The 14697-nt window shown below is 43.2% G+C and overlaps 1 protein-coding gene across 2 annotated transcripts; it reads left to right on the top strand.

Annotated features, from left to right (window-relative positions):
* Positions 1-105: 105 nt before the first annotated feature.
* Positions 106-14254, top strand: DERL1 (derlin 1). 2 transcript variants are annotated; one of them, XM_084509288.1, is made up of 8 exons: positions 106-422; positions 1944-2055; positions 5167-5231; positions 7337-7363; positions 9512-9607; positions 9995-10047; positions 11213-11323; positions 13163-14254. In XM_084509288.1, the coding sequence occupies exons 1-8, from the start codon at positions 270-272 to the stop codon at positions 13299-13301; spliced, it is 756 nt and encodes a 251-aa protein (XP_084365414.1). In that variant the 5' UTR covers positions 106-269; the 3' UTR covers positions 13302-14254. The 2 variants fall into 2 exon arrangements, with proteins under 2 accessions (XP_084365414.1, XP_084365415.1); XM_084509289.1 differs by lacking the exon at positions 7337-7363 and having other exon boundaries at positions 5167-5258.
* The last annotated feature ends 443 nt before the right edge of the window (positions 14255-14697 follow it).

Below are 14697 nucleotides of genomic sequence, written 5' to 3'. Positions count from 1 at the left end.
TGGGAGCCGCGGGGGGTGCTGGGAGATGTAGTTTCCGCCCCGCGGGGGTGGCGGAGCCCGCCCGTCACCTGGCAACGGGCTCCGGAGCGGGGCGGGGCCGGAAGCGGCGGCGGCGGGGCCGAATTCGGCGGCGCCACGTCTGGGCTCGGGGCCTCCCCCCGGCTCCTTCCTCCCTCCCTCCTCCTCCGCCGGCTCCGGCCCCGCCGCTCCCGGCCCGTCCCTTCCCTTCCCTTCCCTTCCCATCACCTGAGGGAGGCCTCGGCGGCGCCATGTCGGACTTAGGCGACTGGTTCCGGAGCATCCCGCTCATCACCCGCTACTGGTTCGCCGGCTCCATCGCGGTGCCGCTGGTCGGCAAGCTGGGCCTCGTCAGCCCCGTCTACCTCTTCCTGTGGCCCGACGCCTTCATCAACCGCTTCCAGGTAGGGGCCGCACTACAGCTCCCGGCGTGCGTCGCGCCGCTCCCCCCATAGAAAGCAAGGGGGTGCGGCGCGCAAGGCACGCTGGGAGTTGTAGTGCGCGGCGGCGGGGCGGTGGGCTGCAAGCCGGGGTTTGGCCCCTCTGTGAGGGCGAAAGGCCCCGGGACAGCCCCGGGCACCCACCGCGCCCTTCCCCGGCCTGAGGGGGCGCTGAGCCCTCCTGCAGCAGCCTGTGCTGGGGCCGGCCCCCGCCCTGCAGCCCCCAAGGTGACACGGGCTGGGTCCGCAGGGCCCCTGCGAGACAGACAGGGGGGCGAGGTTGAGCTTTTTGGAGTTTTTTCACCTCTCATCCTCGTGTTTTCATGCTTAAAATCATAAAAAGCGTGGCGGTAGCTGCAGGTGACGTGCTTGGCCCCTGTTACGCCACGGTGGGTGAGCAGGCAGGCACGCAGCTGCCCCCAGAGCGAGCTGGGTCTGGGCATATCAGGGTGAATTTTATGCATAAAAAGTGCTTTTTGTGGCCCTGAGCGCTTTATGTTCGTGTTCTGAACGTAAAAGGTCACGTTTGGGGATTGTCAGCCTGGGTATGGCTGACGTAAGTTGACTGCTGAAGTCCTGGAGCTTCAGAATAACGTCGGTCTTCTGTGTTAGAAATGTTGAGGCTGATCACAAGGCAGACGTGGTCTTTTCTTCTGTTAGGAGGTCACAGGTTCATTTTTTTGGTACGCAGATGTTTGAGTGGATTGTCCCCTGGTTGAACTGAAAATGAAAGTGAAGGAAGCGAAGATCGCCCCTCCTTTAGGTTTAGATGTGCTCATTGCACCACTAGTAAAACAGACTGAGTGAACAACAGCAACAAAAAAAACCTCGCTGTCTGTTTGCTTCATGTATTTTCCCCAAAATGTAATAGCTTAAGCGCCTGTGTTTTCTGTAGTTCTGTTAAACCTTCTGGAACTATGATGCTCAGGAGCCTAAAGAGCTATTTGGAAATGTTGCCCATTCAATATCGAGCTCATTCTTAAATGGCCAGACATTTTGTATTCTGGCTACGTGCTGCCGTTCTCTGTGCATAATACCAATGGCTGAGAGACTCTAAAGCAGGTAGGAAAAAGCTCAGAGTAGCTTGTGCTGTCTGAAAACATATGCTGAAGGCTGCTTGTGAGATCCTGCCTCAAACAGGTTAGAGAGGGTTCTGTACAGATGCCTTTAAAACAGGCCAGCATCCTTGCAAGCAGACCTCTTTTGCACCACGATAAAGACTCAATACTGTGAAGATGTGATGGAAGTGCTCCTGAAAGTTGGGTGACTTCAGCTGTAGCCTTAACAGCTTTGCTCATCAGATCAAAAAGTGACTGTAGAGGCTGCTGAAGCAGCAGTAGTTGCTTTTCCTTTTTTTTTTTTTTTTTTTTTTTTTTTTTTTTTTTTTTTTTTCAATTAATTGGTAGCAAGGCAGAACAAAAAAAGCTGTGCATATGAATGCATTCTGCAATGTATAAATGTGTCCTTCTCTTTTCCTCTGTACAGATCTGGCGGCCGATAACTGCAACTTTCTTCTTCCCAGTGGGACCCGGGACAGGTTTTCTCTACTTGGTGAATTTGTATTTCCTGTACCAATATTCATCACGATTAGAAACAGGTACGTTGTCCGTGAAGGTGTGTGCATGTGGGAAACTCTGCCCGGAGTTGATAGAGACCAAGCATTGCCAAACAGCTTCTGTTGGGATTGATGATGGGACTGTGGCAGGTTTGGGTAGAACTGGGAGAAAGATGGCTCGTCTCTGTGCCCACTTCTCTCAGTCAAAGGGAAAACTGCTCTAAAAACTGATTTTGTTTCACTGCCTCTTTGCCTGTGGCACAGAGCTTGTTCATTTAGGATCTGAACGTGATATTTCCTTTCAATAGAAAGGTGTGGTGCTTCTAATCATTGATTTCAGGAAACGAGGGAAAGAGACAAGAAGACAGCTTTACTTCTTTTTTCTTGTATCTTATGTCCTTTAACATTGAAGTATGGTAGAGCACGTGTAATTTGTAACCATTTCAGCTTTTCCTTTTATTTTGAAAGCAATGGGGCTTACTTGTATTGTTCTGTAGCATATGTTGAATTGAGAGAGACCTTTGTACAAATGAAGTGTATCCTTCTGTCAAACAGGAATGTGAAAATATTAAGGAACTGGTTGGGTTTCTATCTCTTTAGAGATTGTTGTTATGAGGTAGCTTCACGTGGGACTTTCTTACATCACAGAGTTCATTAAATCTAGCAAAAAGTATTTCAAATCAAGTAAATTTAGGAAGCCAAAATGAAAAAAAATGAAAAAAATGAAAGCATTTATGAACATAATTCCAGTGTAGTTTTAATGGAGCCTTAGACCTGATGGTATAAGTGGAAATGGAGGAAATTTGGGAACCCCTGTGGGTGGAGAAGAGGTCCGCAGTCGACCTGTCATCCAGAGAGCATTGTGGGATCCCTTTTTTAAGTCAAGTAACAGGGAAACGGAGGAGGGTGCCCATTGCATTTGGCTGTTTCTCAATGAAAGCACGTGGCAGTTCAGTTGCTAAAACCAGCTCCTCCTTCTCTTTAAGCCTTTTGGTGTAAAAGGTTATGAACACATGCTACATGAAATAAGAGTTCTCGATCAATATATGCAAATCATAAGACGTCACTGCTTATACTAAAAAAAAAATACTGTAGTTATCTCTGCTATGGCAGGTGGCTCATGGAAGGAAGTCAGGTCTTTCAGTAGTGAATTTACATTTCTGCCACATACACCTGGATTCTGAAGCTGAGAAGTCAGCTGTGTTGTTGTGTGAGGCAATGCAGTTCACCTGCAAGATCAAGATTAATTTTTCTTAGTGTAACCAAAGTTCTGGATTAGGTCACTGCTTCCTTTCTGCAAAAAACTTCTCGGATCCTTTGCACTTCTGCAAGTGGGAAGTTGCTGTGTGTAAGCTGCTGATACGTTTAAAGGTTGAAATCAGCATAGACCTGCCTCCTTTTATCAGTGAAACTGAGGAAGTGAAATTACTGTTTTCAGGGTTGTACACGGCTTTGAGCATGCACTAGTGTTGCGTGCTAACTTCAAATTTATTAAGGGAAGAGCTTCAGTTGCTTAAAAAAACACCACAACCATATGGCTTTAGACTGTGGTTGTGTTTTCCTGACGAGCTGATGTCCAGCTACCTAAGGAAAATGGGATTGACATGGTTTTGCTTTGTTTCTGGTGGTGAAGAACGTAACAAATGCCACCAGGGAGACCGCAGTGGGAATATTCATTGTTGCCAGCAGTATGAATGATGAGATTCTGAGCCTGCAGCTCCTCGCCAGGTGCTGGATTTCTCCTGGGCCCTGCTGGATGCAGTGGGCTCCTCAGTCCTGTGCTGAACTTCTTGGGAGCCTGTAGCTCAGTTTTCTTAAATATGAACTGGAAATTCAACTTAAATAGATTGTCTTGCTAGTTACTAATCTTCTAAATAATGAGATATTAGAAACTTTTTATTTCCTTTATTTCTTCATGTTCTGGAGGAATTCCTCAGTGTTAGTCAGCGTTAGTCAGCTTCCTTTCTATTTGTTTCATTTGTATGGCAACAATAAGGAGAAAACTCCAATTGATGGAGTTCTCCAGCTTTAAAACTTTCCAGAAGACTTCTTCAAAGTGTTTTTGTTTTTTCCTGTCATATAACTTGTGTGGCTAAACTTAAATAATAAACTTAAAACAAGGTTGCCATTTTAGTGTTTTTACGCAGGCTGAGTCACTCCAATTATTTAAAAAGAATGCTAAAAATGGGTATGTTTTCTTTAGATTCTTGAAGACCTGTAAAATAGTTGTAGGAAGCCACATTGTGCTAATATTACAGTGTCCTTTTGGGGTATTTTGATGTTTAGTAGCAAGTAAATCAGCTTGCTTGTGGTGTTTTGGATCTGTTTCAGCAGAATTCTTTGTCTTTCCTTGCCTGTGTGAGGTGATATGAAAGTTGATAGGAATCTGGCTCAAATGCTGAGGTCTGTGCCACGGACTGCAAGATTGAGAGCCTGTAATTTTCATGTTCACAAAGAGTTGGGGGGTTGTTTTTTAAGCCTTCTCTCTGCCAGCTCATAAACTGAAGAGGGCATCAAAAGATAATTTCATTTTCTGTGACCTGCAGGGAATGTTATTAGTTTTTTTTCCACTGTCCTGGAAAAAGCTGACATGTTTTAAACAGGCAATCAGACAAGCAGGTCAGGTTGGATGAAGGAACAGAATGCATGGCACGTTTATACTCTCTGTTACATATGTTAACTTCCCTGGAGTGTAAAAAGTCACATCTCTTGAGCCTGACCAGATGATGCAAAAAGGATGCAATTTGCCTAAGTAAGGAGTAGCTTTCATGTGACTTGATCAACTTTGCGTCTCTATTTTTGCTCTGTACGTACACTTTTTTATTGTGTGCTTCTGACTGGCAACTTCTCCAATTTGAAGTCTTGTGAAGTAAAAACTACTTATTTCCAGAGTTAGCATGTTGTTTGTTAGTTTTTTTTTTTTGTTTGTTTGTTTTGTAGAGCTGTTGTGTGTGCACTTAATGCAATAGGTCTTAAATTTTGGTCTTGAAGGTTGTTATAAAGCTTTTTAAACTTAAAAAATAAAAGTAATAAACCACTGGCAGTAGTTAGTGTAATTCTCATCAGCTGAAGTTTTCTTAGACTTCAGAAGATAAAGTCTTAATTTTTTAACCAAGATACCACACCTGTCCTAACAATTCTTTTTATTTCCAGGGGCTTTTGATGGAAGGCCAGCAGATTACATGTTCATGCTCCTGTTCAACTGGATCTGCATTGTTGTATCCTTCTGTTTATCATATCATGAAGCTTTTAGAATATTTTGGTTCCAATATTTCTGTCTGAAATATGTTGAAAGACCAAGTTTTAGCAGCTAACAGTTCTACAATGTAGTAAAAGTTTATAGGTAAACTTCTGTCTTCCTGGAAACGTAGTGAGTGGCTTGCAGGGACAACAGTAATACGTGTGCTAACACAGGTTTGTAATTTGAGGAGTGGAGTTGTGCTTCGTAAAGCTCCACTCGTGCTGCAAGAGCTTCTGTAGTGCTCACTGTACTACTTCCAGTAGCCACTTCTTGCAGCATGGGCTAGGAGTGAGTTTAGTGTGCTTAAGCTGCCACGTGCAAGCAGGTCTGATCTCTGCTGTTCCCTCAGTTGGGAATTTGGGGTTACCTCATAACCTCAACCCTTACCTGCTGGGTACAAGTCAGCTAAGGCTGTGAAAGCAGTGCTGAGACGTCTGCACTGAGCCAACTTCCTGAGTCTCGTTAGGTTTCAAACACAAAACTGGGAGTTGCTGGTAGCAGACGGTTGTGCTGCCAATCAGAGGGATCCTAACAAGCTGGAGAAATGGGCTGGTCGGGGGTTTTGGGGAGCCCAGCACAGGAAAGTGCAAAGTCCTGCCTCTGGGGAGGAGCAGCCCCGTGTACCAGGACGGGTTGGGGACTTGCTGCCTGCAAAGCTCTGCAGAAAAGGCCACGGCGCTCCTGGAGGACAGCAAATTAACCAGGAGCCAGCAACGTGGCCAACAGCCTCCTGGGCTGCGTTGCCAGCAGGTTGAGGGAGGTGGTGGCTTCTCTCTGCCCAGCTCTGGTACAGGAGAAGCACGGACAGACTGGAGCGAGTCCGGTGAAGGACTGTAAGGATGGCTGAGGAGCTGGAACATTGTATGAGGAGAGTCTGAGGGAGCTGGGAATGCAGCACAGGAGAAGAAAAGGTTCAGGGGTTCATCCATGTGTGTAGATTCCATTCAGACAATTCCATTTAAACACAAGAAAGAACCTTTTTACTGTGGCACTGGTCACAGACAGGTGAAGGCTGCTCCGAGAGGGTGTGGAATCTCCATCCCTGGAGGCGTTCCCGTTCTGGTTGTGCCACTCCTGGCCTCCTTGCAGCAATTTGCAGTGGCACAACTGGTAGAAAAAAGGGAGCAATGATAGCATGAACCAGATACAGCCGGGCAAGCTACTGTGTAGAAATGCTGCTGCCTTTATCAATAGAGTAACCATCTCTGGTTACATTCCACTGCATGGAGAGGGAATTGTTATTCCTGCTAGTCCTGTTGAGCCGCAGCTGTACTGGGAAAGCAACCTGTGTTTAGTTGTGTTGTTAAGAAACCCATCAGCCTCATTGTGGTTGCAGGCTGCTGGCTGTGAGCTATGAGAGGAGTCTGATCGTGTCTTGACGTTCAAAGTGGTCATTTGAAAGCTTCCAGGTGCTTGTTCCGTAGATGATGTAAGGGGCGAGCTGGATGCCTGAGCTGGGAAGGAGCTCGGTGCCATTGTACGTGCGTTTGTGAACTGTTGAAAACATTCTGATCATAGCAAAATTCTTCAGTAATTGTTTCTGCCCAGCAGTTACTACAGCAAGCAAACCGTCTGAGTTCCAAGGCAGGAAAGTGATGTTAAAAATGTCTTTAAGAAATTATTCATTTTCTATGACCTAGTAGCAATATTAGATATTTTCGTCTGACTTGGTATTTCTTTTGTTACAAAGGCATTTTAGTCTTTATAATACAAACAAAGCACCAAAAACTAGTGGAAGAAATGACCTGCTGTTATGAAAGGACTGGCTGAGTTTGTAGCTGGCCAGTTTCATCGTGGAGGGAGGCCAGCGCATCTGCCAGCTGCTGGGGTAATGGCTTGAGTTGATAGTTCCTGTACATCAATCACTTCTCAGTAGCCTTTCAAGCTAAGTGTGCAAGTCTGTAGATCACTGGAGGTTTTTCGTTTTTCCAGTGCCTGACTTAATACTTCACAAGAACATTGCTTTCATTGTAAGCGTTTAAATTAAAGGCCTTCCCGTTTATGTTCAGTGTGTGTGTAGCTTCTTTTTTTCCTTCAAGTCTGTCAGGTTTTGCTGCTTTTTCCTTAATGGCAAAATGACAGATAACTGGCTTGGCCATGGACATGCAGGTAAGTGCAGTGCAGATTTTTAAAAATAAGTCTTCAGCTTTCGGACTATTTAATGAGGGTCTCAGACTATTTAATGGCTTTTTAGCCAGCATTATCTACGTAAACACAGAGCATGCTTAAGGTAGGTTGGTTTAGTTTATGTCAAAACAGACTGGCTCTGTGTGTATTATTGTTTCTTTTTGAGTTTGAGTAGTTTGGGTTAACCTCAGCTGCCATCACAAGCTCGTTTCTGAATCTTCCATCCATAACCTAGTTAGGGAGTCAAGGAGCGAGAAGCAGCTTTCACAGTCAGGAAGTTTCTGCCTGTCACTGATGTGGACCCAAGATTTCATCCATGTACTGTTTCCTCTAATGAATGTGGATCTGCATTCTTACTTTTTTAAGCTAAAAATGGTTCCTGGGTTCGTTAGTCTTCTCAAATTCAGTCCTTCTACTTGCTGACAGAAGCTCTTTTTGTGAAAAGTACAGCTTCAGATTCCTATCAGAACTGTGAAGTGCAAAATCCTCACAAGAATGATTAAATAGCAGTCTGAAGAAGGAGTTTCAATGAGGGAGCTCTTATCTGCCCAGATGTTAAGGGGGGTGGAAATAAAGGAAGCATTTCTTGAATACAGCAGAGCATCAGATACAACTGCGTGCCTTCAGCCTGCCTCTGCTGTTCCATCCTCATCTTATTTCTGTCCCCATCACCCAAAGCCTGCACCAATATCTCTAATGCTCTGTGCAAGATTATCTTAGTATTTATGAGATCATTTATCGGGCTCCTCTGGTAGACAGAAATAATGATTATGCATCTGCAGTCGGGATTGAATTCTGTGAAGGGATGTCCATAATTTTGCAGTTCATTCTCTTTTGCTGTGGGGAAGACTCCACCAAATTGTTCAAAAAAAGGCTGATGTCATGCTGTTTGAATTTTAGACTCTGTTGGTTTGTATCTTTTTAAAAATAAAGCTAAAATTGTTTTAAGTCTGCACACAAGGTACTGCTTAAAAGAGAGTCAATTGTTTGGTATAGAAATGTATTTTTGTTAGAACTAGGGTTTTTGGTTGTGTAGAATGAATGACTTGAAAAGTGAGATGATAGAGTAGGACATCTGGGCCTCCTGTGTCAAATACTTGAGAAACATTTGTTTTTTCATTGAAATAAAAATAATTTTAATAAAGAATTTAAGGTGCCTGTGTGAAGAGTCAGACTCAGGCTGGTGAAACTTCAGGCTTGGGGAAGGCCGGGTTGGCTCTGGTATGGCAGCTTTAAAGCGGAGCCTGTGAATTAGTGCCACCCTTGAAGGGATGAGTTTTATCCTCTCTTCCAGTCACCCCAGCTGGTTTGCGGTGTAAAGTCTGGTTATGGCAGTGGTGGTAGCACACTTTTTGGTTCAGAAATCAGCAGCAGGTACCTGCAATAGCCCTTTCTATCTGTTTCACCAAAATACTCCAATCAGCTGAAGTACAGCTGCAGTAGGGGGCAGTATTAGGAACAGGCTCCTCTCCCAGCATGGAGCAGGGGGTGACCTGAAGCTCTTCCAAGAGCTTTGCCTAATCAGGTTGCGATGCTTTGCTGTGACACCTCTGGCTTAGCCCCAGATGAGGATGTGTTGGGGTTACTACCTTGGACTGTAAACAGAAACGAACATGGCACAAACATTGCTGATTGTTGTAGGTGTGCTACCCAGCAGCTGGGAGCATTGGAATTGGCCACAGCTGCTGTTCTGCGTAATGCAGGTTGCTTTGGAGCCCTTTGCTTTGGTCTTGTGCTGCTGTAGCTACACGGCTTGGGACATAGGCATTTTTAACATGTGTTTAATCATTTTATACCTATATCATGAATTGCACCACCTATTTTGGCTTCCGTGCTTATCTCAGCTATCATACTGTAGCCTAATGGGGCACTGTTTTCATTAACAAAGTGTTTTCCAGCACAGCAAAAGAGTATGACCAAGGAGGTTCTCTTGTTTAGCTTCCTGATCTTGTGAGCAGAACCACGATGTGTGGTGGCAGAGATTCTGGGTCAATCTTTAAAGACTTCGCTGATGCATCATTCTTTTAAACCATTTTTGAACCTTCTAGCCTCTTGCTGCCTAAGTTTCTCAGACTTCCGTGAACGTTATGGTAACTTTTTGCCTCTTTTATTTTGTTTTTAATATTACAGTTGCTGATGATTCCACTCATCATGTCAGTACTTTACGTATGGGCCCAGCTGAACAGAGACATGATTGTATCGTTTTGGTTTGGAACAAGATTTAAGGTAAATCAAACAGGTTGTTGGAAAGGTTTTTGCCTGGAAGATGCATGTGAAGGGATTGAGAGACAAAATATAAGTATTTTTGGTCTTTCATATGGTGTCACTCAGTGTGGCTTTGCTGAAAAGATGTTTCAGATGTAAGCTTGGCATGAAACATAGACTGCAAAAGGCACATGTACTTAAATATTTAAGTCAGTATGATTTGTCTAAGCATGTTAGTGATTACTCAGTTTAGAGTATTCTACCTTATTAGTTAGAATCTACTTAATATATTAGGATTTGTGTGATGCTAAAACGTTGAGATTCTCATCATACATACTAGTGCAGTGGAGTTTGAGCAGGTTTAAGTAGTAATCCACTTGAATTTACATTTTCTGCATTCTTTTTCAGGCCTGTTACCTGCCATGGGTTATCCTGGGATTCAACTACATCATTGGTGGATCGTACGTATTAACAGATGTGACCGATTTGAAGTTACAAAGGCTTTTGCAGCTGTTTTTTATTGCTGAATTTTGCAGCAATATTAAAATAAGAGGCTTAAAGTTGTATAATTGGATTAATCCCTCTCAGTGTCATATGGTGATTAAGATAAATGCAAAGAGGGAGATGAGGATGTGGGAACTAGAGAGTGTAGGTGAGGAGAAAGTAATAAGAATTTGATTTATGTTCTAGTAGATCCATGCGTTAGGCCTTTTCCTTGCTAAAAGCATGATGACCAGTGAAGAAAGATTTCATCCCATGTGATGAGCCATTATTACTGGTTTTAGAAACAACTTAGCTTGCCTCTGATACGTGTTGTTACTTCGTTCCATCAGAATCTCCTTCAGCGTGAAGCTTTTATCGGCTTGTGAAACAAGGAAAATGGCAATAACAAGCCTGCGGGGTGCCATATTAGCACTTTCTCTATCTGGTGGTTGGTCCTGCATTTCTTTAAGTGCTCTCATGCAGAAATCCCCTCTTTGTGCTCAGCCTTTCCCACCGGTGCCCTGTATTGACGGGGGCCTCTTGGTGACGCTGTAGCACAGCTGGTGACAGTGGCAAGCGATGTGCTGGGTTTATAAAAGGAGGAGATACGAGTGCAGCAAAACCAAATTCCCTTTTCCTGGCTGTGCCTCCCACTGACTCATCCGTCACTCGAGAAAACTGCTTGCTGTTAGATACCTGCTGTTTCTATGCATGACAGCAAATACTCAAGGGCCTCCATTCAGCAGTGCTCTTGCACAATTGGGAACAAAACAGTACAGCGGGAGACAGGTTGTCCAGCAAAAACAGCCGTAACTTCTCAAGCTCTGCAGACTATTATTTCAGACACTAATAGCTATACGGTCTAATTCCCTGAGGTAAACAAGCATTTAATTGCATTTTCAGTACAGTCTGCAGAGATGGCTTGGAAGGGAGGGTGGAACAGCCTGCTGATGTGTTGGCACTGCAAGCTTGCCCTTCTAAAGAAGTGGCTGCAAAATGCTGAGGAAAGGGGAATTTTCCGTGGCTCATGGCCCTGGCAGAGCCCGTGGCAGGTGAACAATAGTAGCTGGCAGAAGATGGTCACTCAGTTCTTTTTGTGGAAGATGGCATGTGAAACTCCTCTTTTTTTCTTTTGCTTTGCAGAGTCATCAATGAGCTGATAGGAAATCTGGTTGGACACCTGTATTTCTTCTTAATGTTCAAATACCCGATGGATTTGGGAGGAAGGAATTTTCTGTCCACACCTCAGTTCTTGTAAGCTGGCTTTGTGCTTTGTCTCACCATGTATTTGGACCAATTTTTTGGGTTGTTTATAAGGACATATATTTGCTAGGATTGCAAGGTGTAAAATACTTTGTTAAACTTAGTCTGCTTCAGACTATGGTAGTGATTGTGTTGCTGTGTATAGATTGAACCCTCAAAAATGTTGAGTTTCTTGCAGATGGCCGGTGTTCTTTGTTACCACTACAGGTTGCTCGTGTCCTTTACTCACTGTTCAGAGTAAGAGTAAAGGTTACACCTCTGCTAGTGAATTAAACTATAGTGAAGCGACCTCCCTGCCAATTATCAGAAAGAATCCATCACATTCTTTTTAAAATTTTCTCTTGTAAGTGATCTTTTATCTGTATGTCCATGTATCATTGCAATAGCTACCAGTTTAGCAAGCTGTAACAACAACAGAAGTCTGTTGCAGATTTAAGTGCCATAATACGAACTCAACTCTGCAGTTGGTACAAGTCACCTTGGCTGAGACTTCAGGTCTTGGATTCTGAAGTGCTTTCCTTGTAACTTAATCGTTGTTTTTTGGCACTGAAATATTAAGATCAGAAGCTGAAGATAGTAGCTTCAGTTCCCCTTGTCCTCATCCCTTTTGGGTTGTAAATATTTTTTTTCTCTACCAAACCTTAGTTAGCAATTCAATTAATTAATAGTTTGTCCTTTAAAAAGGTTAAAAGATGCAAAGTTGAATTGCCATTATATTTCCTCTGCAAGTTTTAACGAGAAGGGAAGCTTTGTGTTTGCAAGCCCTACTGCTAAACCTGGTTTTCCTTAAAGATTAGAAGACAAATGTTGCTTTAAAATGTCTTTCAGGGTAATAACAGCTCTGAAACTACCATCAATCTTGTTGATTATATGCAATTCTCTTGATTCCTCATATGTGTATTTAATTTTTCTCTATATTTGAGAAGCAGGAATAGAAGTGCTGAAAACACCTCTAGAGTGAAATAAATTCTGCTTCTGTACTGTAAAGTTTTATGAAAAAGAAAAAGCTGCTGTCATGAATTACAGATACATTTAGTGTAATGAAGATTATACGGGATCATTTTTCTTCTATAAAGGAATCTGTTTTTTGTTTGGGGCTCAGATTTTCTTGAAGAGATTCAGGAAGAGCCTTCCAGGGGCTCAGCATAATTACCTATTTATTGTAGACCTGAAATGACTCTGCAGTGATAGCATCCCAGACATCCCACTGGTACCTGCAGAAGCTGTGTTTTAGATCCCTATGTTTAGCTGGTAGCCTAAGTTGGATGATAAGGTCTTACAGCCCTGATTTGCTCCGGCCAGGTCACTTGAACTTTGATTTCAGCAAAAACACTGCATGCTTGAGCCTGTTTCCCTTGGTCTCTGGTCCACAGTTCTGCAGGAAGGTTTATTTAGGGAGCAGTGAGATAATTGGATGCTGTGGTAGCAGGAGCTTTGTAACTATTGGAGAGAGATGCTCATAAGTAATTTGCTGTTTTTTTTTTTTATTACTTCTCCAGGAAAAAAAAAAAAAAAGGAAGAGAAGTTAGGGGAATTAAGTTTATATCACAGCATTTGTTCTGAACAATGAGACTCCCTTATCATCCGTCTTTTCCCTTAGCTTGGATCATTGTTCATATAACCACATCCTAGGGATGTAAGTTCCCCAGGATTTCTACTTCTCAGTGTACTGGGGTCTTAAATTTGGAAAGTATCCTGTGAGGTACTGCTATCAAAAGCTAGTTGTAATGCAAAGTCTAGCAGCTGAAAGGAAGTCCATGGAAAAATTGTCTGGTAATTACCCCCAAGGTACAGCTATTTCTTAACTTCTTTTCTTCTGGCTCATCCTAGGTACCGCTGGCTGCCAAACAGGAGAGGAGGAGTGTCAGGCTTTGGTGTCCCGCCTGCTAGCATGAGAAGAGCTGCGGAAGATCAGCAGGGTGGTGGAAGACACAACTGGGGCCAAGGTTTCCGGCTAGGTGACCAGTGAAAAACATCTGCCCTTGGATAACAGCAACTCCTTGTTTTTAATTGCTTCTAGGACTGATCCTTCCTGGTGCAGAGCTTGCTAAAGAACTGAGCTCTCTGTAGTGCTGTTGGATATAACCGATTGGGAAGAATTTTTCTGGTGCAAGAGAAAATTACAAAGTCCAGAAGGGAAAAAAGTAGATCTTACTCCAGGTTGTCCAGTAGTGTCCAATTTGATTCTGCCATTAAAAAAAAAAGCTGCCTTTGTACAGTATTGTCTGTCTGTCACAACAGGCATCCATTTTGCCATCTCCTTCTGTGATGCGATGGAGCAAGCTAACGATGTTCTGTCCCACCTGGTAATTAAAAGCTTCAGCTGCAGAGTAGAAGTAAGAATCCGGTGTATGGCAGTTGGGTCAAACTAACCCCAGAGTTTAGGAAGCTGATTTTTTCATAGCTGTGCTTAAGTCCCAGGGTCTTTGGAAACATTACTTAAGCGATATTTCTGTGCCGTGTTCATAAAGTAAAGTACAAATGTTTTATTTCCACAACTAAGCTATATTTCCAGAGCAATTTTTTCTTGCCATGCATCATTTGTCCAACCTGCTACAGCACGGGATGGGCAAGACTAAGGAAAAGAGGGCTTTCGTTTGATATGGCGATAACAGATACTCAGAACTGAAATGATAAATTCTTCATGTCATGTACAAGGCTTGCTCTACTTAAATTGAAGCTGTCTGGATTGTTTTCTTCCTGAGATCTTTGAATTCTTGGCTTCAAGGTTTCTGTTTTGATTGTAAAATTGGATAGCACAAATAGTAATTTACAGCTAGAAAATGTAACATATCATTGTGGTTAAAGGGTTCTGACTACAGCATTATGTTTATATTAACTGAATCTACGACTTTCTCTTAAAAGCTTTAAGACATCAAAGAATCAAAGCTGGAAATAAACTTTTCCAGGTTCAAGATAAAATAGAACAGATTTTTTTTTTTTTTTTACTACAGGACTCTCACTGGTGAATGAGAAACTACGTACACTATTTATTAGCGTCTGTATTTTTCTTGTAAAGCTTTTTGACATGGAGAGGGAAATGATTCTGTGCAGGTTTCCTAGTACTGGGTTCCTGTGGGCAGAGCACAGGGCTGAGATCCAGGAAGCTGTAACGCTAGCTAGTTACTGACTTACTGTATGAATCCGAGCAAACTTATTCCTTATCTCTGTTTTCCCAGTTATAAGGAGGACTCGTGCATGTCTCTTAGGATTCTTAAAAAAGAAAAAAAAAAAAAAAAAAAGTAACCATCCCTCAACTTCCCTGGGTGGGAGCTGCTAGTGAAAATGGAAGGCTTAGGTTCATGTGAACGACGCTTAAGCTAAGTTGGAATATGGTTGCCCCCTTTTTTTTTTTTTATAGTAGG

This window comes from Aythya ferina (genome assembly GCF_964211825.1).
Source record: "Aythya ferina genome assembly, chromosome: 2".
NCBI classification, from domain to species: domain Eukaryota; kingdom Metazoa; phylum Chordata; class Aves; order Anseriformes; family Anatidae; genus Aythya; species Aythya ferina.
The sequence above is the reverse complement of the archived record's forward strand: the minus strand, read 5'-3'. Positions and strand labels throughout refer to the sequence as shown.